The sequence below is a fragment of the Colossoma macropomum genome, unplaced genomic scaffold (assembly GCF_904425465.1).
Source record: "Colossoma macropomum unplaced genomic scaffold, Colossoma_macropomum, whole genome shotgun sequence".
Classification (NCBI taxonomy): domain Eukaryota; kingdom Metazoa; phylum Chordata; class Actinopteri; order Characiformes; family Serrasalmidae; genus Colossoma; species Colossoma macropomum.
This window is the reverse complement of record NW_023494809.1, coordinates 18,201,313-18,227,881: the sequence shown is the minus strand read 5'-3', so window position 1 is coordinate 18,227,881 and position 26,569 is coordinate 18,201,313. Positions and strand designations below refer to the sequence as shown.

Genomic DNA, 26,569 nt, shown 5'->3' with positions numbered 1-26,569 from the left:
GTGAGCTGTTAACAGAAAATCATTTAGCAGGACCACAAACCGGTGGTTATGGAAAATCCGTCCAGTCATGGAATACTCTTTTAAGACACTCTTTTAAGGTGTGGCACTAAGATTGTCTAGGACTGATAAATATGCCCTGATTGCCTGATCTTCGAACGTTTGTCTTTTTACTACCCTATTAAATGACCAATCTTATGAGCTAATAAAACTTGCCAATTCACATTCACAAATTACATTTTGAAAACATTCAAACTGCATTAGCTACTATTTTAGTTGTATACACTGATGCCATTATGTGCAGTTATTTCTATTAGCATTGAATTTTATGTTTTTGTTGCAGTTAGTTATATATATATGATTGTACACATTGAAAGATGAAACTGTTCTTATTGAAGGATGAAATTGCTTAATAACAAAATTGAATTTTGCGCACACTCATTTTATGATCAGATTGAACGCACAAGAGCCACAAGGTTTTGGCCAAACAGAGATAGGAAAAAAAACAAGCAAAAAGTTGCTGGGAATATGCATAATGCAATGGTGTACTCACAACTGCTGAACTTCTGAAACTCCAACAAACTTCACTCATTACCTACATAATGATTACCTAGACAGACTGACCCACAGTCGTTGCGCAAATGACAGAGACTCATTTAATAGTGCTGAGCAGGTCTACTCAGAAATCCCACATGATTTTGACTAATTGAGAGAAATCCTTGCAGTCGATGTAACTGTAATTCATTTTCTGCTTTAAGGTATGTTAGCTTTTTGCCATGTTTATTATTTTTGTTTCACTCCCCTGAGCTTTTCATTGCACTGGTGATTTAATTAAACTAAGTCTTTGGCTCCTCATTCAACGCCTCTGTGGTTCAGGTTTGCCGTTTGCAACTGGGTCTGATTGATTTTGCGATAGAAATTAAGCTCAGGAGATAATACACAATGTCAAATAACACGTCGCTCATGCGTTCTCTGAAGCTAGATATACTGCGAGGGAAGAGTGGTTTCGCAAATGAGAGTTTTATGTATGAGAGCTTTACTCCACGGAGGCTTCCAGACCTTTTTAAAGCATGTAAACAACATCCAGCAGCATAATGAAGTCACTGTGCCGTTATGTGCACAATAAACCCTACTATTAATTGCTACAATAAGCATTTCTCAGATTGTACACGCTGAGAAGACTTTTTAATTAAGCGCAGTACATGTGTACACATTAAACTTAGCGTTATTATGGGACATGCTTGACCTATGTTGTGTTCAGGTGGCCCAAACTGACAAACTCCTTAGAATCTCAACAGCAGACAAGTAAAGCATGGCTTTGTGATTAGAATTCATTCAGCTTATTGTTTCAGCAGGGCTGTTTCTTGCTATGTCTTGACATAATAAATCACTTAGGGGCTCAGAGCCACTAGGGGGCGTCATATAGTATGTAATATTTATTCATTTAATTTGATTAATTGATTATTTATCTTATTTTTATATACTGTTTAGTTGATTTGGCATGTGAAGCATTGTAAAATCACTATCACAGTAAGCATTGAGTTGCTCATTACTATAATAAAATAGCTTGAAAGTACAATATAATAAAATGCACAAGTGTTTAGTAAATAATGTCATTTATTAATAATATTTGCAGCAGGTCTTCCAAGAAGCCATGTAGTTCTTTGACAGTAGACTGTGGTTGCCAAGCAACATAATGTTCAAACATTATTACATGAACAGCTGAATTGTTTTTAATAACATGGTGCATCAATATAGCATGTAATTTATATGTGTGGTCTTATAAAAAACTATCTCCAGTATTTTACAACGGCTTCAGAAGTGACTCCAGTCAGATCTTAGAACCAGAATTTTAGAATTAATAGCAATTATCTTAGCCTTTTATTAAACTTTAAAATTTAATGACATTAATTCTTTTTAGCATACAAAATATACAATATGAAGTGATTGGACTCAAGTACAATATCGCTTGAAAGGGAATTCTAGCTATTTTTCTAAATTTCAGCATAATTCAATAGTTATGCTGCAAACAAAGTCATTCAGAATGGTTTGATGTGAAATGTTCAGTTCTAGAGAAGCTTAATGAGTATTGTTCTCAGTAGTGGCGATAGGAACCAGACATCTGAAGCTCTAATATCTCCCTCACAGAAAGTCATTACATTAAATGGTTTTGAGTGCACTGTCAGATATGATAGTTTGAGAAGGTTTTGCCATAAAACTTACCCTTTTAAATATCCATTAAAACGGAGAGGTGCATACAGAGCATTGTCAGGCAAAGAAAACTTTTTTCTTTCATATTTACTGCTATTTTACTACCATTAACATTACATGTATAAACTCAGAAGACACATGTGGTTTCACTTGTAGTTTTGAATAGTAGACAAAATGGCTATAATTGTGTTGTAGACATAAAGACCCCTGGTTCCCATCACTAGCACTGTAAAGTTTCTCTACAGTGAACCGTTTGACATCAATTAATTCTGAATGACTTAAAATCTCAATGACTAATTTATGCAAAGTTTTCTTCTTTAAGGGTCATCAAATGTTCAAATACCAATTTGCAAGGTGCTAAAACATTCCAGTAACCAATAATATTAGCTGACATAAGTTTTTATTTTATTGTAGCGCTGGTGGCAGAGCTACCCTGAATTCTTTATGGTTTTGAATTTTACTAATGCATGTGTATATGTGCATGCATGCATTTGACATGTTTTTTGATTATTTGTATATATAATCAAAAAGACATGCTTAAATTGTTAGCGGTTTAAGATTTTATGGAGCTTGTCAGTTTAGATATGTGTACAGACAGATACATACACATACATACATGCAGTTGATATGTTTCTTGTTATTTTAACCATACACAACCATACACAACACGATGGTATTTTGTGTTCAGCCTGTATTATCAGATGTGTACTTTAAGAGAGGCCCATACTGGGCTCCCAAGGGTCACAGCCACTGAAGGTTTCTCCCTACTTTATTATTGCTGCTTATTGATTAAACTGGGAGTTACAGATGTTCTAATGAAAGAAAACCTCTAGAAACCCACAGCTGAACAGTGTACAGTACAGTATGTGTGTACTAAAGTGGCAGCTGCTTACATCTCGGTGCATCACAGGTGAATGTATAGCCTGCTTTCGTATTTGACCTTCCCTTAGTGCGGGCCAGCGAGCTTTGAGCAAATAATCAATGGGACATGCCCCCAGGCACAATGGCTCTGTCACACTACTGCACTGGAGGTCTACAGGGCCTGAGTGTGTGTTCATCAACCTTTCACATGGCCACATGGAGTCCCCTGTGTGTCATCGAGATGTGATTACTTTCACCGCTGTGGAAGGAAAGAAAAAAAAAATTAACCCCACAATGATGACATTCAATTGCGATTCTTGCATGAATGTATCATGTAATCTTGGACCAAGTCTAAAATGAGGCTCAGACTGACTCATAACATGACTCAGACTCTAGACCAGGGGTCTTGAAGTACGAGCCCGGGACAGCTTCATATGGCCATTCGCATATTTACAGTTTATTGTTCAAATCCAGCCCTCATTTTTTTTCTGCAGCTAAATATTTACATCTGACAGGTAGATTTGCTTCACCCACCAGAGACTGAGGGTAACCTAACATAAGCTTCATAAAATCAGCTTAAGCTGATGTTACTAAGCAAAAACCAGAGGAAGAGGAACCTTTGTACCATTGTAATTTAGCTGTTATTCCAAAGTAGACCAAATCCAACTAGAATTTGTTGACCTATGTATTATTTTTTGGTTAAGTAAAGAATTAAGTAAAGAATTTTAACTAATCTATCTATCTGTCTATCTGTCTATCTATCATTGTAGTTATGTTGATGTTGTGAAAATTAAAAAATAAATCATAATGTAGTTACTTGAACTTAAAAGATTAAGTTTCTGCAACAGTGTAATTTGTGTGATGTATACATGTACACTCTTAAAAAGATGGTTATTTAGGGTTTTTTCAGGAAAGACAATGGTTCTATATAGAACCATTAACACTCAAAAAAACTGCATGCTTGTAAAATTGTTCTTTAGATTGATGGAGGATGTGTTGTATGTGGTTCTATGTAGAATCTTTTTGAAAAGGGTTATATGTAGCACCAAAAATGGTTCTGCTATTGTTATGATGTCAACCTTGTAACAATAGAAGAACCCTTTTTGGTGCTGTATAGAACCATTTTCAGAAAGATTGTGTATAGAACCATCAACAGCGCATTCTCCATCAAACTGAACTCTTTAAGCAAATGGTTTTTTGAGTGTTCATGGTTCTATATAGAACCATTGCGTTTGCTAAAGAACCCTTGATAAACCATTTTTTTAAGAGTGTACTTTGTTAAACTTGCATTTGAGTGCATTAAACTCATAATGCATAATTTGAGTTTCAAAACTCAAACTTTTAGAGGTAATTAGTTGCCTCAAATGAATGAATGAGTACTAAAAATGTGAGTTAGAAACTTTTACCTAGACTAAAAAGTGTGAGCTAAGTGAACTCTAGTGCCCTTGGGTTGCATTAACTCAAAAGATGCAGTGTAATAAGTTTCTCTTTTTACAGCTAGTTAAACCTGCCTTCATTGATTCATTCATGACATTGTATATACAGGGTGTCTCTATTACGAAATCAATGGAATTTGGAATCGTAGAAACAAATCCTTGTAGAAAGTGAATTTGTTTTGCCAGCACTTCACTCACAGTAATTTCACTTATATTCAACAGGAAAGCCAATGCTATCATAGTAAGAGTCCCGTATAATTCTACTGTTAGAAATAAGGGTTACGTGATTTAATTGAACACTAAAATATTTATTGTACACTATGAACTTATACTATTACCACTACTACAAATGATAATAATTGATAGTATTATTTTTATTATTAATAAAAGTAGTAGTTGTGGTTTGTGGTGACAGAAAAAATGTCAGTAAACATTGACTAAGATGCATTTAAATGAGTGCATGTATTGTGTAGTTAAAATTCATAGAAAGTCTTAAGTTTATTAACTGAACAAGCAAACAAAGGGATAATTATCAAATGTGTCAATTTTTTTTTTTAGAGTATTTGTCGCAGCCCCACAGATATGATGCATTTTTGTCTGCATCTTTAGTCCTCCTGGCCCGCTGTGGCCTTACAATGGTTGCAGAAGTATGAAGCCTGATGAGAAGCTGCTGTCACTGGTCTAGATCACAAATCAGGCTTTGGATTCTCATTATCGCTCGGAAAGTGGCGGGCTGCTGCATATGCTAATAACGTCTTATCTGCAGAGGAGAGAAGTTATATTTGTCACACGTGTCACTCTGACCCAGATGTTAATAATCCTGCAAGAACAAGAAGAAATAATAACGTTATCGATCTGCAGTTCTTATTAAAACATTAGAGACTGTCAGCACCTCTGGACTTCAACCCGGTGATAATAAAGTATGAAATTTTCATTTGCAGCGGAGCTTTTTGTTTTTGGTAGGTTATGCATACATTGGTTACACTGGGTGTACTGGAGCAATACGAGCAGAACCTTCAGCAGTCCTGAGATCATGTCAAAAAAAAGTCTCATAGCCAATTAGTATCAGCTGTCATGTGGACGATCACCTCAAGCAATTAAATTTGGATTTGATCTGGCCAGAGGGTCAGAAAGGAGGTGCTGATGGCAGCCTGTTAGCACCTGTCAACAGGATGTCTTGTCGTCTTCTCTCTCTCTCTCTCTCTCTCTCTCTCTCTCAGCCTGGCCTAAGAAAGCTGGGTAGACTGCTTAAAGAGGCCATATCAAGAGAAACAACTTTTTCCCCATCTTTTGTTGAAATAGAGCTTCATGTAGGATGTAAACGTTAAAGTATCAAAACATAACATTTTTTTTTTTTTTCATTTTTGATGATGTCACAAAAACCAACACATTTACATACATCTGCCTTTTCAGCCTGCAATAGTTTAGCCCCACCCATTGAAATAGAAGTTATAAGGAATGCTTCAGCACGGACAGTTTTCTGACTGAGGCACAGGGCAGCAAACCAGAAAAAAAGCTTATTTATATGCAGTAACAAAACCAGCTGATTCCAAAGGATAAAGAAAAGTTGTAAAAATGAAATATGGTACATAAAACAACACACGTCATAAGTGGGCTTTAGAAAAAAAAAAGAAAAAAAAATGGGGCCCTTAAGGAATGTAAACCAGTGTTTATTACACATTACATGATTATGTACAAGTTGTAAGAAACAATCTTTTAGGTTACTTAAAAAGGGCCCATATGAAATCTAATCTGATTACTTTGTGATTTACTTTTTCTTTTTGTTTCCACTCTTCCTTAAAAGTAAAGTTCAATATATAAGTTGACTCCACCCACACAATCTGAATGGTTAAAAAGTGTTCTGCTCATGTTATACCAGACAACAGCATGGTTGATTCACTGTACCTGTATCATTCCTCTGAGTTGCTTAGCAACAACAATGAGCACTTTGCTGAAAGCTGTCAGAACTATGTTGGCAGAATAAACTGTGAATATTAAAAAATATCTGTATCTGATAGTGTTCAGGTCAGTCTTTTGTCTTTACTTTGCAAAACTGTTGCATAAAAGCAAAAGAACCCCCAAGGTGGTGAATTATGGGGAATAAAATCTCGGCTGTGATCTAGCGCAACCAAATCACAGCCTTTCCTGTTCTGTCAGAAGTTGACTACTCCATTATGTATGAATGTAAATATACAATCCTGATTTTTCCTCCCACTTTCTTCTTTAACCCAAAGTGGGTATGTTTAGTCAATAATATGCAGGTTTATTGACATTACGTAATCAGAAAAGGTAATCCTTAGAAGTAGTAACCCATAAACAAAGCTGCGTATTTTCAAAGGTAATCTACTCTGATCACAAGTATATTTTAATCCAGATTACTGGAAACCGCCCCTGCGCAACCGTATCCGATGATGTCACAGCCGCAGGCTCATTAGCTACAGTAAGACAAGCAGCATCATAAAAGTCTGTCATGGCTAATGAAGGGATCCAGACACCCATATGCCAGCCACAGCTTTCCGCCTCTGCCAGTGACGCATTGCTCAGGCCTGCAAATGATGCTTTCAGAATTGGAGGATTCATAGTCATGATTCAATTTAGCCAAAAACCTTCATTCTGGACAAAGAGATGGCGCAAAATCAATGGCTGCCATTTATCTGCGTTTTAGTGGCTGACAGTGGATGATGAAGTCTTTAACTTTAATGGCTTCTAGTGTCTAGTGTTCACTATTCACTGTTTTCACTATACTTCACTTCTTCAGTTCTTTTGTAAATGCATATTTTAATATTGAGAATTTTAGTAAGAAAGTAATGTATTTCTTTTTATGTGCTAAATCCATGAGTGGGGGAAGTATTGTATGTACCTTCAAAAATGTATATTGTGTAAATTTTATTGGTTCTATTTGTGGCTTATTCCAGTGCAAAACAGTATCAGTATATGATGTATCCAAATCAGACATAATGACATTAAAATCATCTGTAACGAATGGGGTAAGGAATGAAAATTCTTTAGGCCACACCCTTGAACAGAAATCCTCACTTTTTTTTTCGTTTTTCAAGAAGAAGATGGTGGTTATGAGTAAGGCCTGTTTCACACACAACATTTTTGGTTCACTCACATAGATCATTTATCACAGTAGTAGATCATTTCTTTGCCAGCATTAGCAGAGCAGCAGGACGTCCCAGGCATGGTACAGAGGCAGCACTGAAAATTAAAACTAATGGAAAAAATAATGAAAATATCAAAATGTGAATTGAAAGGACGTGTAGCTGTCAAGAAGACCTTAATGAGAAAAGGAAATAAAATCTAGTTTTCTTCAGAACAATGAGCTGTCCACCCCAGAGTCTAGACCTCAACATTCCGGAGTGTGTTTGGGGTTACTGGGTTGCAAAAAGCAGAAAATACAAAACCTACTTCGAAGACTGAACTTTGGAGGTGTGAAAAAATGTCCCTGCAGATTTCTCTGAAAAGCTGAAAGCACATCTTCTGAAGAGAATGGAAGCTGTAATAAAGGCAGAATGAACACACTAAATACTTGAAAAAATATATATGTATATATTTTTAACTGTTGTGTATCTTTCTGTTAAATGTTTTCTGCTTTTTGCCTTGACCCTCATCTCTGACTTTTGCACAGTACTGTAAATGTTTGTAATATTTCACCTCTTCTGCCGACCAATCCTCAGACTTTGAATTTGTGCTAGTTCTGGTTTGAGATGCCCTCAACATTTCCAAAGAGCCAGTCAGTGTTTTCTTGATACACACCTGTGCAGATTCAGACTGTGTGTAGTTGACATTTTGGCGGTGTTTCTGGCACTAGAACTAAATCTTGAGTGGGCCGTCCAAAAACCACGAAGGGCAAATCACCAAATGTCTACAATTAGAAAATCTGCCCACAACACATCCCTATCATGCAGCCAGCACAGAGCATCTAAAACATGACAAATTGGACAAGTTTTGCAAATCAGAGAAGGGGCAGAACAGGTATTTAAGTGTCACACTATATAACATGTCACTTTAAATTTATTAGACTAAAGAATCCAGCACTTATTTTGCTTTTTTGGAGAAGTAAGACAGTAAAGTGACACAGCATTGTATAACTACATTAAAGGAAACTATTCACCAAGATTCAGTGGTGAGAGGTTTTTTCAAGGTCTTTTAGGAAACCTCAGTAGCAGCAATGTGGAGGATGGTACATATGTCAGTGAATATTTACCTTCGAGCAAATAAAAGCAAATCTGTCATACAACTCTGTGATACTACATCCCTGCGTGCTCTCTAGTTTAGTTTTATTCACCCTCATTTTGATCAGTTAGCTCCTGAAAAGTGACAGGTGCCACTTGTTTGCTTAAGTTGAACCATTTTCGACACATTTTTCTTCACCTGCCACTGTAGAATCATACACAAAAAATAATGCTTTAGTGGGGCATGATGATGGGCTAGTGGGCCCTTGCCCCACTAAGTGACCCCCTGATGCCTGTAGATGATCATCTTGGTGCGGCCATCAGTATGGCCGTGTCTCACGCGCGTTTAGAGGCCAGCACCAGAAGCCAGTGTCACTACGATATTTTGGGCCTTTTTTGTGAGTCTTTTGCTGCACTACACTTAGCATCTACTCACAATCTTTCTGGAAGATCCTGTGCTCTGCAAAGCCTTTTTTTTCCTCTTTTGAATTGCAAGGTTTCTGACTTGTACCTTTTTTCACAGTAGAAATGCATGCTTTATAGGACATAAAATGAAGGATCGATTCAGCCAGTTCAAAAGTTTCTCCTTTTCCTTTATTGATGAACTAGTTGTGCCTTGACTGTGGGCTTTGCAAAGCACTTGCTGAGTGAATCGGCAGACATTTTTAGTAATAAGAGGCAAATGATATGTTTCTTTTGCACTTTTGAAGACATTCTTTGGTTGCATCACCAGTTCAGCTCCATACATATCTAACAGTAAATACACAGTACCTTTTGTTCTCATTATATTTGACAGATGATTCAGTATTCTTCACAGCTTTAGATTGACTTTTTCCCCCCGATCCACTTTCATCCTTTCGTTCCTTTTCACTTTGAGAGATGTTTATTGTAAAGCTGATGGTCTATAGAACTTTCTAGATATCCACAGGCTCATCTAGCCTGTTGTACCATTCTTGATGCTGATGAAAGCGTTTAGCTTTTATTGTTGTACAGTCAAGGTTTCCTCCAAGGACTGCTTGATTTTCTCTTTGGACATGCTGGTTCAGTAGCAGTTTAGGGGTTTTCTTCAAAAGGTTAGCATTTTTTTCTTCAAAGCTATTAAATTTTTCTTTTAAAGCTGTAGAAACTACTTCCTTCAAAACTGTACAACTTTTGTATTTCACAGGTCCAGAAATTATTTCATCAAAGCTGTAGGTTTTTTTCTTTAAAGTTATAGAAGTGCTTCTTTAAAAGCTATAGACTTTTTCTAGAGTTTACTTCTTCAAAGTTGTAGAAATGTCTTATTCATAAATGTAGAATTTTTTTTATACTTTAAATTTGTAGAATTTTCTTGAAACCTGTGTAAAGTGTTTTCAAGACTGTAGAATTTTTTCTACAAAGCTATAAAAATGTAGATTAATGTTGTAAAAATGTCAATTTCATCCTTGTAGAAATTTCATATTCAAAGGTGTAGAAATAATTTCTTCAGAACTTTAGTTTTTTCTTCAAAACGGTAGAATTTTTTTCGACAAAGTTGTAGATTTTTTATTCAAAGCTGTAGATATTCTCCCTCAAATTTGATTTTCTGATTTAAATTATTTTATTTCGCCAGTCTTTCGTATATGAAAGCTTTGCCATGTCATGATCAGGATTGATGTTGCTGTCTTGCACAAGCATAGATGACATTCTGTATTTTGGCTACGGATGTTTATGAAACTTTTTGATTAATTTTGACTTTTATGTTGGCTGTTCAGGTACATTACTGAATTACCTGAACTTTAAACTAAATAAATGGTTGGAAGTTTTGTTTATATTGTGCGTTTCATCAAACCAAGACCACTTTTACAAAGTACTCATAACACAAGTATAAAATAGAAACAACATTGTATAAAAAAGTATATTATTTAAAATGCAAGTGATATTCCTACTTCTCTACATCACATATCTACCCTTCAAAACTGTAGTTCTTTTACTATAATAATATTATGTTACATGCAGCATATCTTCAAACATTTACACCACTATATATTCTTGCTGTTGCTACTGTCTACATTGTGCAGGAGCTGAAATAATGGAATCCTCTTGTTGAGGTGTGTATACACTGATATACAGTGTGTTTTTGAGGATGGTCAGACAGCAGTAAACACTCGAAGCACATCATAAAGTCCTTCGTGATGCCTGAACATAAGGTCAAGTGCTTTCAGAACACAGGTCAGTGCAGTGGTGAAAAATAAGCATCATGTGTTAGCTGACCCTAAATTCTCAGTGTAATGAGAGAACATTTTCCATTGCTTTCACATCCAGTATAACAGCACATCAGCTCACAACTGGGTCATTTATTCCACTGAAAAAGTCAGAGGGGCATATTAGGCTTTGTTCTGTCTCAGCTCATATTTGGGAGAAACTATGGAACAATTTCTTCTCTTCTTGTTTGTTTTTCTGCTGAAATTGAATGATCTGACTTAAATCACTGTGGGACAATACGTGTAAACAGGGGCATTGTGGGGTGTGTGGGGGTGGGGGTGTTGTGGGACAGGCCCATGCACAGAGATTTTGGGTTGGGCAGAGACTTAATGGAAAAAAAGGACAACCTGAATGTGAATGAAACCTGATTTTGTTTACAGCATGTTGCCAATACTCTTATTAAGGAATAATGTGACATTCATTTTTCCGAGGAAAACAAATGTAGTGTTAAGAGAAAAACACTAGCATTACTGCCCAACCAGGGATTTTAACCACAGCCTTCAGTGTGCAAAACTGCAACATGTCCCACTACAAGGTCGTGCTTGAATCGGAACTGCTGTGACCTAAGAGCACAACATAAATGAGTGCGACACAAATTTCTTTTTTACAGTAACAAAACTTAGCGGGTTATTGCACACCTTCCTGCCAACATCATATTAAGTTGTTGTTGATGGGGGAAAAAAACGACATGAAAATGTGAAATGTTCGGAAGAACTGGTGGAAGAAATTTATCATCACAACTGTATACACAGGATGCGAGTTGATTTTTAAAAAAAATTGCCACATCTTTCAGGAGCTAAACTTTACCAGTGATTTCACTCGCAGTCTTGGCCCCCGCCTAGTTTGAGCTGATTTTGGAGATGCAGTTTCACAGTAAACAAAGCACAAAAAACAGGCGGAATGTCTTTAAGTGCAAATAAAAGTTTGCCCTTCACAGAACGTACAAATGTTGACATTCATTTTGGAAAAGTAAAAGTAACATGAAGAGCCTCTTCACTTTATTTAAATTCTGAAATGTCGAGTCTTTGTCGAGTGAAATGTTTGTGGCACAGATTGAGCTGCTTTTGGAGATTCTGATCCTTCTGACATTTGTGGAAAAGCTGAAACACAGCTGCTCTGTCATCTTGGTTGTCGTCATACCAACAACAGAGGCGACCATGATTGGTTAGAGAGATCATGTCGCAGGCAAAAGTTCACAACAGATTGAACAGAGTAAATATAAATAAATAAATAAATAAATAAAATAATGTTGTATTTTTGCCACATTCGGTGTGCAGAATATTATCAGGTGCTCAAATTAATTTATTGTTCTCTGAATAAATTACACAAGCAGATCACGTTCAGTGTGTGATGGCCTTAATACTGAAGTTGTTGGTGCTTTATCTGTGGGATTTCCAGCAGATCAGAGTTACTGAGGTGAAATGTCTGTACTGCACCAGAGGGGGCGTCCAAGAGCAAAGACTCTTGCTATAACTCAAGCTGACCCACTTGCTGTGTTCTTAAGCAAGGCTGAGCCTCACCTTACTGAAACAGATCTTGAAAGCCAGCCATATATGAGAACTCCAAAAGGAAATTTCCTGAAGAAAATGCATGAGTGATTGCCCAGCTTACTTGGTGGTTATGGTACCCAATGTGGTTGTTGCTAAAGGAAGTTGCTAGCTGGATGCTGTAGTAATTTACATGGTTCTTAGGTGGTTGCTATTGTATCCCAGGTGGTTGCTATCATGTTACAATTAGTTATCAAGGTGTCCCAGGTGGTCACTATGGTGTTGCTAAGTGGCTGCTATTGTGGTGGTTACTAGGGTTTCTCACAAGTTTAGTACTTAAAGTTAAAAGTTTTTAACTTACATGCTTTTAACTTTTTTTAGTATGTTTTCCTTCTTCTATTTTATTCTTTTGTCCTCATAAAAAGAAAGGCAGAGTGCTCTTTCCATTATAAACTTTCTTGCCCTGACGTCCAGTAGCGCAGTGTTCACTCCGATTGCCTCAGATCCAGTTATCAAATCTAAAACTTGCGTTCCGCTCCTCTGTCCTCATTTGGTGGAGGGCTGCAGTGTCCATTTAGCGGCAGTTCATCTGTGAGATGGAGCCGGGGAGGGAAAAGGTCAGATCCCTCTCGAGTGGAAACTTGTTTGTCCCTCACAGCTGGAGAGGGAGCGGCCGGGTGGGTGGACAGACGGCTGGGCTGAGCAGGCAGCCGGTGGGACACTAATGAGAGAAAGAGAGGGGGATTGAGGTGAGGGAGGTTTTGGTTGGTGGGTGGGTGCCACCACGTTCAGACTGTAGATGGGGTTCTGCTGAATACCAATGTGGCCATGCATGAGATTGGTGTGTTAATAAGCAGTGTGGACGCAGTGATCCCTGCACTTCATTTTCTCTTTCTTCCCATCCCTCTCTTATCCTTCTGTACTCATCCAGCATCCACATCAATTACCCCAGTGAATTAAATCCCCTCAGCCAGCGCAGGGACATGGCATTTATAATCTGTGCAAATGATTTTTTTTTTTTATTCATCCTAATTTAATACTAAGACTTCGGTATTCCCGCTCCTTTTAAATGCGCTTTTATTTTTTTTGGGTGCCTTATTGCAGTAACAAAACTTCACAAGAATGAGATTCATATGATTGATGTTCTGATTTAAATTATTTTCTTTAAGTATGAAAATTTCTTTTGTATGCAGAAGCTTTGTCATGTCATTTGATCATTAGATTGATGTTGCTGTTTTACGCAAGCAAAGACGATGTTCTGTAGTTTGGCCACAGATGTTTATCCAAACTTCTTGATATAAATGAAAAGATATTAATGTTGATCTGTGAAATTATGCTTTTCTGGATACTCAGTGACTGCAATAGTCACTGAAGGCCTTCCTTCCTTATTAACAACATTGTCAGCACAGAAAAAAAAGCTCTCAGAACAGAGCTTAGAAATCAGCAGACCTAAATCAGTCTTAAAGGCACAGTGACAAAAATGACCTCTTTAATTTTCGCTCACCGAAAACCAGACTTTGAGTTTCTGAACATAAACGCTGATTCATTGTTTGGGAACATCGAAGGGGCCCCATTCATCTGGGCTGATCAGCCAAGGAAACGCTGCAGACGCTGGAAAAGGTGCAGGAGAGCCAGCGTTCTGGTTAAGCTGAGTCGGCGTGCTAACTACCCCACACTTTCCAGCATACCACTGACAAACGTACCGTCCCTGGACAACAAAAGCAGTGAACTCAGGGCACAGATCTCTTTCCAGTGAGAGACACAGGACTGCAGTATAATCTGCCGCACAGAAACCTGCCTTTCACCGGAGATTTGCGATTAGGCCTTTAAGCCTGTGGGGTTCTCTGTGCACCTCATGGACAGAACAAAGGACCTCTCCAGCAAGAGTAAAGGCAGAGGTGTATGTTTTATGATCAACAATGCTTGGTGTGATCAGAGGAATGTACACTTCACTGAGTCTTTCTGCTCCCCGGACCTGGAATATCTAATCATCTCGTGCAGACCACTGTGGCTGCCGAGAGAGATTTCTGGGGTCACTGTCACCGCTGTGTGCATCCCACCACTTAATTTATATACTTTTTTTTTTACATTTGAAAACGAAGCTGCCCTTCACACTATTTGAATGCACCATACTAAAAATTTTACTTTATTATATTTAAGTATTATTAGTAAATTAGTTAACTGATTATAAAAAATATGCAACATTTCATGAATTAATGGCAAAAGATAAAGAAACGTTCTAATAATTTAAATACGTTACCCAAAAATAAAAAGTACTAAAAATAAAAAAGATAAATTATACTTAAATGAAAACATGCAAACAATTAAATGAATGTTATAATAAATGTTATAATAATGTTATATGATAAAATGCTATTAATGTTTTTTTGTTTTGCTATTTTAATTAATTACTTTTATTACTGTTATTTTTTATTATGATTATTATTATTATTAGGTTTAAATTCTAAGTTTTGCTTTTTGTTGATTTATTTAAGCTGTTCAAGTTACTTTGACTTTACTTCTCTAGTTACATTGAGACAGAAGACACTGTAGACTTTACACAGAAACACAGGCCAAGGTGAAAAGTTGGGTCTTCAGGTGGGACGCTGAAGACTGTAAAATATTCTAGAGCAGTTTATTAGAGCATCTAAGAGGCCTAGAAATTGAATAGGGACATAGGAGTGTCCTTCCACCGTCCTTCCTCTACTTCTGTTATCTTCTCTGAACATCTGCCTGTGCAGCAGTCTGCAGCAGAGTCACTGTCCCCTCGGCTCCGCTCACATCTCCACCTCCTTCAGTCAGCTTCCGCTCTCTGGGTGGCCGTAAATCTACCCGGAGTGTCAAACAGCATTGCTTATTGTGTTTATTTCCATTTGTATCCACTTATCAACAAGGATAGCCTATGTGTCCACCTTAAAGATAGCATTGTGTCCCCTTGAAGTGCTCGCAAATCCTAGTTCACAAGTATTGACTTTCCACTGATATCCCTTGTTTATCCGGTCAAGGCCAAACAGCAAGTAATGGCTGTGTAATTGGATCAGATATCAGATCCCACTAGAGGCCGCGTGGCATCTTATCGGTCCAAAATCGCTGCTTTTTGTGGTTCCTCTGCTTTGGCAAAGAACCCTGAACATTACAGTCCTCTGCCTTGGATGCTTTTGAATATATTTTTGAAGAGCTGCTTTTAGAGCAGAGCTCCTGCCTCAAGCAAAAGGCACGAAGAATGCATTTGTATGCCTCACAAGTAAGGAAAAAGACAACCGTCTACAGGCATTCAGCTTGCGGCTATGCAAAAAGTACATTCTGACAGTGCTTAGAGCTTGTTCAGGTGGAATAAAAGAACAATACAGGTGCTCTTTCTGAGCAGATCTGTCATACGGCGGCAAAAAAGTAACATTTTCTGTTTACAACCTGGGACTGGTGAACGGGGAAAAAATATGCAGCTATGCGGCATTACTGAACACTTCACTGCACTTCTAGGAACATTTAATTCAGCAGCATAACCAGGAGGGTGACTTCTCCTGGCTATGCTGCTGAAAAAGAATATCTGTACTGGTTTTCACTGAATTAAATATTGTTTGTTTTTAATAGAAAATCATTGTATCATTTGCAGTGAATTGCAAAGCACGTCATTCATTAAAAACAGGCATTATGTTTTCACACTTTAAGAAAGGTACATATCATGGAAACAGATTTTTCTTTGCTTTTTTTTTTAAATAAATAAGTTTAATATAGTACGTAATATGCTTCCCACCTCAGTTCATACAATCCATATATGGAAACTAAGCTTTAAAAACAGCCATTTTTATTTTTTGTGACATCACTAAAAACAGCACATTTACACATCTACCTAAAGCAGTTTTGGTCCACCTCTTCTCAGTGACCTTACAAGTAGTGTTTCAGTCCGTAACGCTGGTCGATAATCATTTTTTTTTGTCTATTACCAAGCAACTGTGAAGAATGTTTAAAAAAATGTTAGGACAAAACTAAGTGAAATAAACTGGAAGCTCGAAAAAGTTAGGGATATTATTCCCAGGGAACCTAAGGCCCTTGGAACACAGGACGCTGGGAATATAGTTCCTTGGGAACATAGGATGCTGGAAATGTAGGATCATGTGAGACATGAACCATGAAAATGTAGCACCTACAATTTGTAGGCCTTGGAAACATAGGACCTTAAACATGTAGGACTGTGGAAACATAGGACCCTGGAAATGTAGAACCCTGGGAACATAGGACTCTGGAAATGTAAGATCTTGGGAGCATATAGGACGCTGAAAATGTAGGACCCTGAAATTGTAGGGCTATGGGAACATGTGACCCTGAAAATGCAAGACATTGTGAACATAGGACCCTAGAAACAAGGGACCCTGGGAACATAGGACCCTGAAATGTAGGAGCCTGTGAATTTAGGACCCTGGAGATGTAGAACCCTGTAAACATAGGACTCTAGAAAAGGACTCCCTGCTTTGTATATATGCTAGTTATAGTGACCTTGTTGTGCTGCCTGTCACAGTTGCCTAGAAATGCTAACATTCTACTTAAAAACAGAGGCTTTGGGCACCACTGAGAAATTCTGTAATACTCTTTTTTCTATCTGGAGTTGATGACAAGAACCTTAGAAACTGTTATTCTGTAACAGCTGTTGTCAAGTTGTCATGTTGACTAAACGAGATTTCAGAGTTAGGATTTTCTGTAATGCGGCTCCTGTTTTCTTTTTTGTCTTGATGCTAACACTTTGATTGCATTTACAAAATCTCAGTAAAATTCAGTTTCCTCGCGTCTTTAGGCTTTGAGTGAAGTGCAAAAAATCCATTAAAGAAGTAATCAAATTTGCATTAGCAGGTGATTCACTGAAGACTTATGAAGGCTTTTGTAAAACGAGCTGCGTTGCACAGAGTTATCTCAGAGAGGATTCAGTCACACCTCCTCAAAACACTCACACACATACGCAGTACAACTACAGCAAAACCCTTTAATCTCCCTTGCATTTCTCATTTTCCCTGTAGTGCTAAACAAGGCACAGAAACTGAAGCTGATAACCTCACACACTCTGCTCTGTGTAGGTGCTGGAGGCTGGTCTCCTCTGGACAGTGACCATTACCAGTGGCTTCAAGTGGACCTGGGCATTAGGAAACAGGTCACAGCCATAGCAACCCAGGGCCGATACAGCAGCTCTGATTGGACAACACGCTACCGGTTACTGTACAGTGACACGGGCAGGAACTGGAAACCGTACCATCAAGATGGGAACATATGGGTAAGTACTGCACTGTAGCAATGTCCTTGCTTGCTTTGACTGCTTTTCACTTCCAGAACCTTCAATACATAATGACCAGGCCGCTTTGGACGCAGACCTTTGATACAGAGCTTTTTATGTGCTACTGTGTTTTGTATCACTGTATAAAAGACAAGGCTTCCTTTCTTGTTGGATGCGCTGTGATTTTTCACTGCATGTGTATCTTGTTTGAAATGTTAGTTTGTGACAGACTAATCTATGAATTTTCAACCTCTCTGCATAACAAATAAATATAACAGCACTGAGACATCACAAGATTAATGGAGAAGTTTTTGCCTCAGCCTTAGAAGGTTACCTCACCCCAAATGTAGTCGATCAGCCAAGACATGTTTGGTGTTTGAAGGTTGCTTCTTTAGTTTTACACTGTTTTAGTTTTACTGCTACTGAGTGCCAATTAGTTGCATTACTGCTGTGGAGTGTTGATTGGTTGGCATTACTGCTACTGTGTGCTGTTTGGTTAGCATTACTGTGACAGAGTGCTGATTGGTTGGCATAACTGTTACCGAGTGCTGATTGGCATTAATTTATTGAGTGCTAATTGGTTGGTTTTACTGCTACTGAGTGCTGATCGGTTGGCATAACAGTTACCGAGTGCTGATTGGTTGGCGCAACAATTACGGAATGCTGATTGGTTGGTATTACTGTTACTAAGTGCTTATTGGTGGCATAACTGTTATTGAGTGTTAATTGGTTGATGTTACTGCTACTGAGCACCAGTTGGTTGGCATTATTGCTGTTGAGTGCTAATTGGTTGACATTATTGCTACTGACCACTGCTAGGTTGGCATTACTGCTGCTGAATGCTGATTAGTTGGGATTCCTGCTACTAAGGGCTGATTGGTTAGGATTCCTGCTCCTGAGTGCTGATTGCCTGACATTACTGCTGCTGAGTGCTGACTGGTTTGCATTACTGCTATTGAGTGCTGATTGGTTTTGTACTGAGCACTGATTGGTTGGCATTACTGCTACTGAGCGCTGATTCAAAGCCAAAGGTAACTTCATTCCTTCTCACCACAGACATGTGTTAAGTGAGGAACTAAGGAAGCTAACGTCGGACACCAGACATGGCCGTAATGAGGAAGAGATAAAAGAAATTCCCTTAATAAAAATACCTTTACTGAGCCCCCTCTGTTGCAGTGAAACTCACCTAATGTCAGCTGTAATGCTGATGGTTCTGTTCACCAAAGCCGACATGGCAAAGTTCTTAGCAAGGACAGCTGAAGATCACTGAGTCAGACTGGTGTCCTGATTTCTAGCATGAAGCCTTAATCAAGACTAAGCAATCAGAGGGGCTCTAAGAGTGACAGTGTGGAGGTTGAGGAAGGTGATTTGGGGCTTATCTGACAGGGAATAGCAGTGCTACCATCTCCGCCTGAGGCCAATCGAAGGGGAGCTGCTGCTGAGCGAGTGATCTGCTTCTGCTTTAGCTTTCTCTCTGCTACCTATTAAAGGAACAGTTCGGCGAAATGTCAAATTTATACAATTTTCTCCTTTCACTGAATGAATAGTCGATCAGCTGAGATACGTTTGTATCTCAAGTTTGCTTCTTTAGTTTTGCACTGGATCAACACTATCATGAGGCCAGTGTTGCTAAAAATTATTTAAATTTAAATGGTAACTAGACAGAGAAAGTTTGTGAACAAACCTTAAGTTGGCTCGACAAAGCCAGCTAATAATGCTTCAGACGTTATCAAATGTGTTTGATACCTTAATAGGGTTTATGTAGTAATTCTGAGTTTATATAGTAATTCTAGGTTGCTGTGATGTTACGAGGTTGCTATGGCATTCCAACTTCATCATTAGGGCATTGCTTGGTAATTGTTAGGTGGTTGCTAAGGTGTTGCTAGGGCATTGTTATGCTATCCCAGGTGGTTACTAGGGTGTTGCTAGCATACGTGTATGGTGGTGGCATAAGAAGAGTGTCCGAAAAACATTTGGCTTACGAGTCTGTACTGTGGTAGAATAAGAGGTAGAAGTATAAGCATTGTATGTTTTATTAGTGGAATGGCTCAGTTTCAGCATATTAAGCATTCCCTGATTCATTCCTGTAGACAAAAAATCATGTTGAATGAACACATTGTACAGACTAAGTTGAACTGAATTGATTTAAAAAAGGACAAGCCATCTATTCAGACATAGGCTGTACGGTCCTGTTTAGTGGTTCTAGCTGAAAAGCTGCAGGAGGAGCAGTGTTGCAAAATTTTGACCGTAGAAGAATAATAAGAAAATGAAGAACAGTAGGTTGGCTTTTTCAAGCCATGACTTAAACTGTGTTGAGCTGTTAAGTTTAATAGTGTCTGATATACTGGATAAAGAATGTTGCATGGCTACAAACAGTAGTTTCCCTCAGAAGCTTGAATTTGTCAATGTTCATACTAGTATATCACAGTGTCAGAAACAAATTGGTATCATATAAGTAGGGCTGGGCCAGTTTTTTGCAGAAAAAACTTAAAACTGGGACAAAATTATTAATCAATAAATCATCTTTTAAAACCACAGGTAGGCTACATTACAGTACCATTCAGTATGTTTATGACCGTTTACATTTGCAGCAGAGGAGGTGCAACAAAATTATAAGGGCTTTTCACACCAAGACAGAGTTTTACAACTTTTTTTTTACCCCAAAAAAGGCAAGTTTTTAAAACATACACATTAATGCTAATACTTTGTTTTGCAGAGCTTATGGGTAATGCTGTTTTTTTCACAGCGGTGTTACGACTTTTTTGGGCCCTTATCCAGTATCTGCGTCTTTGAGGTGCACCGGCTTTTAAGAAAAATGGTAACCTTCTTTTCCCTTTACTACAAAATGGATCCATTTTCTGAGTTTTTAATAAAAAGCTACAGTTTAGAGCTAAAGAAGCAAATTTTTGACAAGCTGATTGCCAGCCTGTTCCCCTAACTATGCTTCTGTGTGTTTGGTCATTTATTGGCTGTGCTTTTGAGTTCACTTTCCATTTGCTGTGTATTACAGAGACAGCTGCCTTTGTCATTGCTGTCACTTCACCTATTAAGAGAGGTGCTGTTAAGGTAGAATGGAGCTTCTCTTGTATCTAAAGCCACTGTTAGCGTGGAAGGTGTTACCGGTGTCACGCTGAAGGTGTGTAGATTCTGCAGATTTGTCAGCCACGTGTGTAATCAGCTCTGTTATTGGCTATGGTTGTGTTCTTTTGCTGTTGATGAGGCACGTCTCCTCCCTTTTACGCCTCCATCTTCGGGGCTTTGTTTAAACCGAGTTAAATGAGGCCGTGATGATGAGAGCTGAGCCAGGCAGAGCGCGTGCTTTTCTGATCGGATCCCAGTAGATGCTGCCTGCATCGCACAAATGAATAGCGAATACCTCTCAAACCTCTGAAGGTTTGGAAATTCACTTTTTAAAGCTCTCAACCATGTCCTGCTAAATCAGCTACCTGGCTTTGTGCTCCATATTCATGTAGAAATGGAAGAAGCAGACAGGAGATGAGAAAACAATAGAAGGTTGGATTTTTTTTTTCTTTCAGTTTTCTTTTTTTTCCCCAAGAAATGCTCAGAGTGCTCTCAATCTGGAGCAGGATGATAGCACTTAGAGGTTACATTACTGGTTAATGCATGCTAGATCAATAATTTTTACATATGGAAAGGGCAGTGCATGGAACTGCATTAGAGATTCTCCTGCGTAGGCCTTAATTATGTACAATTCCACAGTAGGTTTATTATTAAAGGAGCAACTGAATGGCTCAGACTTTTTGTAACAGAGTTCATACAAATGCCTTCAAGTTCTAAGAGTTCTATAGTTTCTCTTAATATCTCTAAGTATGTTTGTTATAAGGAGAACACTTTATTAAGCATGAACCACACTGCAGATAGAGCTTATTCTATATATTCAATATATTATTACATATTATATATAAATATATGTATTATTATTCAGTAGCAGACATGGTAAAACACCTAATCACAAGACTGATCCTTTCAAACCTACCATATTCAGACATGCAAACAGTGAAAAATGGACAAATTCAGAAATTCAGTCCAGAGGCTTGCCGTTTGCGATGCAATTTGTAGACAGTCGTTTAGCTCTCATCAGACAGCCCACGTAAACCAAGTGTTCTACATCACCATTATACAGAAACAAAGTGCTTGTCTCTTAGATACAGATACTTAGTTGCAAATTTTAACAGGAAAATGCAGCGTTCTGGTGAAAAAAAATACTGGTAAAAAAGCAACAGCGACAGAATGACTCATTTCGTTATAAAATGGTGATTATTTTATGCACTCTAAGTTTTGATTTCTGTAGCCTATTTTAGAATTTTTTCCATGCATTTGTCCATCTTCACAAGTAGCATTACCTTGGTTGAATTTCATTGTGTCTGATAAATGCCACACTGTTACTCATCTTTGTATTTCAGTATCTGTTAGGTTTAAACTAAAATTTGTTTCATTTTTATTGTCCTTTGTCACATAGTATGCAATATAGCTTCTAGGGATTTTTCACATTTTCAAATGGTAAGTTAGACTTTTTTGTTAAGAAAATGATCTTCTTTCTAAGGTTATACATTCTCATGTTTAGGAGCCATGAGATGTCTGACCTCTATCCTCGACCAGAGGGCATTATAAATGTCTTACATTTTGTTCCTAATCCGTTTAGTCCAAAGAAGAAAGCAGAGAAAGACTACTGCAGCCAGCTAAAGACTCCCACACACTGGACAAGAAGCCCTTCACTGCAGAGCAGATGCACAGAGCACAGCTACAGCACAGAGGAGCATATTTTAGACTGTGTAGATTTCAACACTATTTAATGAGTTTATCACTAAAACTAACTCTTCACAAACTCGTTTTCAACTAATGTGTGTGAGCTGAAATATGATGTGACTGGCTTAGTAATGTTGGCTGTTTGTTTATCTTAAGGACTTTATATTCGCTGTTTTTTTAGAGTAAATTTTATCACCTTCTATGGTTTTGCATTCTGGGACTGGGTTTCATATAGTACAATAATAGTGAGATGCTAAGTGGGGTATTATTGTTGTCCATTTGATATGTACATGGGGGGCAGGGGCTGTAGAGGTCGAACATTTTTCTAAAAATATCCTAAATTTGATCCCTGATAGTTTATAACATATATTGTATTTTTTTTTATCAGAAATGTTTGGTACTGTAGACATTTTTCAGTGAAAAAAGAAGACTGATTAAGATGTTTTATGCATCAATGTGGAATCTTCCAGCAGAGAATCCTTGTTTAAATTACCCAACTTTGCTAGCTGAACTGAATGAAGGACAGAAAGAGAGTATGGACGCTTTTGTTAAACACCAGTGATACGCCATTTATCATGAAATGACAAGCTGTCACAAATTGTTATGAATTTTATCACCTCCTTTGTCGCTGTAATGCAGTCATGCGCCGTCCGTGCCACGACCGCATTGGCCGGTGTGATATATTTGCCACTGCTATGATTCCACACTGTCAGTCAGGTGTGATGGATGATAAATGGAGCTGCTGTGAGATGTGTTTGCTTTTGATCTGTGCTCGGATGTGACATCAGGCATGGATCAGAGTTTAGGATTTATGGCTTGTCAGTTTCTTTCCTTTTTTACTGCCCTGATCTTACAGTGAAAGTGCACGCTGGTTCGCTGTGTTCTGTGTTATTTATTCCATTCTTATGTTGCCATGTCAGTCAGCAACTGGAGAAACACATCTATATGTGAACTGAACCTTTAAGTACACAAAATAGCCTACAAGCACAGCTATATAGGTCATTACACAAAGTGACCATCCAAGAGAGGACTTTAGACATTTCACCGGGCTTCAGATCTTAGACAGACTTTAAAGGGGAATTTAAAGTGGATTTTTCAAAAGCTCTGCATAATTCTGATATGAAAAGGTGTTTTTATTGATGGTGATACGAACCAGGAGTCACGATGTCCACAACACAAATATAGCCATTTTATTTACTAAGCAAAACCAGCATTGAACCTACACGTCTTTTGAGTTTTTATATGTCATTTATATGCATGTATTTTAAAATATGGGACCAATTTTACAATAAGACTATTCTTATAAAACGTCTTTGAACAATTTAAAATCGTAAAGTGTATTAGTGTTATTAATTAGATCATAAACATCTTTAAAAATCATTATCAGCAGTAAGAATGCATAAATCGAAGGAGAAACAGTGACCTGTTGCTTGCCAAATTGTGAGCCCACATTCATTTATACTGCTAAACCTCAGATCTTGGTTACTAATCTTACTCTTTCTTCTCCATCAGTCAGTCCATCAAATATTCACATTCATCAGATATAACAGCTCACTGTTGCCCTTTTTATGTGTTATAAATGGTTATTAATGATTTTGATGGTGTTTCTGACTTACAAAATGACCATTATAGACTCATTTAAACCATTCATATAACCTTAATAAGGGTAGTCTTATTTTAAAGTGGTACCAAAATAAAATTTGGGCCAAAACCTTCTCAAAACTATCGTAAAAATAAAAACATCAGGCAGCATATTCATAACCATTCGTGCAATAGCTTTATGTGGGAACTCTTCACAAACATTTAATCTCTTCTGACATTTCATTCCTATCACCACCACTGTGAACAATTCAGATTTTCCCTAGAATGGAGCATTTCATGTCATACCACTCTAAATGACTGTTTAAATCTTAGCAAATTTAATTGTGCTAAAATTTTGAAAAGTTGATGGAATCGAACATTACGCACTGACTAAGCCATATTTTACAGGCTGCAGTCCAGGGCCTTGGTCTTCAGAGAGCCCTGGAAAAATGATTGCAAATGGAATAAAAAAGCTAAAAAAATATGTTTATGTTAATAAAGATTCATCCCCGCTCACTCTCACTCACATTTAAGAGGCTATAAATTCTCCAGGGAATTTTGGGGGCGCTATGCTTCATAAGAGCAGTGCTTCACGTCAGTGTGTGTTCTTTTTCAGTATTTAGCGTCCACTCTTTGCCTGTATTACAGTTTCCATTCTTTTTTAGGAGATTCGCTTTTAGTTTTTCAAAGAAATCTGCAGGGATATTTTTCTACACCTCCGAAGTTCAGTCTTAAAAGTTGTTTTTGCATTTTCTGCTTCTCACAATCCAGTTAATCCCAAACACATTCAGTGGTGTTAAGGTCTGGACTCTGGGGTAGTCATGCCATTGTTCTAAAAACACCAGCGGCTTCTTTGTTGATTTGTCTTTTTTGTTGATTTCCTTTTCTCAGTAAGGGCTTCTTCACAGCTACTCATCCTTTCAGACCCATAGTGTTGATGTTTTCTCACACTGGAAAGTTGGATGGAAACACTGGTGGACTTTTTCAGATCTAAAGCAAGAGTGGAGCTTGATTTTCTCCTCTCTCTCAGAGATGAAAGCTTTAAATGCTGTTTGGGACAGTTTTGGTGGTCAGGATCAATATTGTTTCCTTAATGGCTGTTTTAACAGGAAATTAAATAAATGAAGGGTGGTCTCTGACTTTTGCACAGTAATGTAGGTCAGTGTTAAGTGACTGATAGGAGTGCAAAATGCATTAAATGCATTAAAAGACCTTTCAGTTTTAATGCTACACTGCAGTATAAACGCAGTAATAATCATTATAATACCGTTTGAAATTGTACCTTAGATATGATTCCGTCTTTTTTAAAAGTGATGGCAGAAGTAAATATCTCTGTCTTCCTGCAAACCACTCGCCAGGACAACACATGCTTACACTGTTATAATCAGTAAACAGTAAACACTTCTTAAAAGGCTATAATAATAGTGATAATTGTGTATTTATTTCAATTGCAGTTGATTTTTTGGTCTATTAAAGAAATATGAGAGGCTAAATTAAAGTCCCAGTGTAGTGCCAATGGAGAAATTATTTCAGTGTGGCGTAGTGCTTTTTATGCGTTTTCAATATGTTTTGCGATAGTATGAAATAAACATAAATAGACAAAATTGTGTTTGATGAAATACACTATATTTTAGTGGAAATGAAGTACACATTCAAGTCAAGTAACCCAAACAAACTGAATGAATTGTCTTCTCCTTATAGACTAAATATTCACATTCTAGACTGTCAGGTTTTATTTCCTCTACATTTTGCTCCATATCTCCAAAGGTCATGAAAAATAATTATAAAATATATCTGTCCTCTGTTTCGCTCGCTTTGCTGTATAAAACGGCAGGCTGTCATGAGGTTTCCATGGCGATAGTTCAAGTCTGAATTCCAGATGACCAGAAGCGTGATCAAAACTCGGCCGCTCCAATCATGCCACTGACTCCGGCTCTAATTGAGTCGCCGAGGAACGAAAGCTAATAATTACGTTCAATGCATAATTTAAAATAACATTATCAGCCTACTTTACTGGTTTCACACATAACCTGAGAGCTGACACTCAATGAAAGTTGAAAGCGTGTGCCGTTCTCGCGTGAACTCACTTCCTTTAACCTCTATCACTGAATTCAACAAGGAAGAGATATTGAGACATATTCACTTTTGTTCCCTCCAGTCACAAGACCATATCTTATATCTTACACAATATATTATGGCAAGCCAAGCATAGCATGAATTATATATATATACACCGGTCAGCCATAACATTAAAACCACCTCCTTGCTTCTACAGTTATTGTACGTTTTATCAGCTCTACTCATGATGTAGGTGCACTTTGTAGTTCTACAGTTACAGGCTGTGGTCCATCTGTTTCTCTGCATACTTTGTTCACCCTGTTTTTCAGTGGTTAGGGCCCCCACAGAGCAGGTATTATCTGGGTGGTGGGTCATTACCAGCATTGCAGTGACACTGGTGTAGTGATATCATGTCAGTGTGTGTTGTGCTGGTATGAGTGGATCAGACACAGCAGTGCTGCTGGAGTTTTTAAACACCTCAGTGTCACTGCTGGACTAAGAATAGTCCAG

General features: G+C 37.8%; 1 protein-coding gene across 1 annotated transcript in view; it reads left to right on the top strand.

The window, feature by feature from the left end:
* Positions 1-26,569, top strand: part of cntnap2a (contactin associated protein 2a) — a 373,698-nt gene that overhangs the window by 1,381 nt on the left and 345,748 nt on the right. Inside the window, exon 3 of the mRNA XM_036557926.1 lies at positions 17,460-17,653. Within this exon, the coding sequence (XP_036413819.1) occupies positions 17,460-17,653 (194 nt within the window). The remainder of the gene's footprint in view (positions 1-17,459; positions 17,654-26,569) is intronic.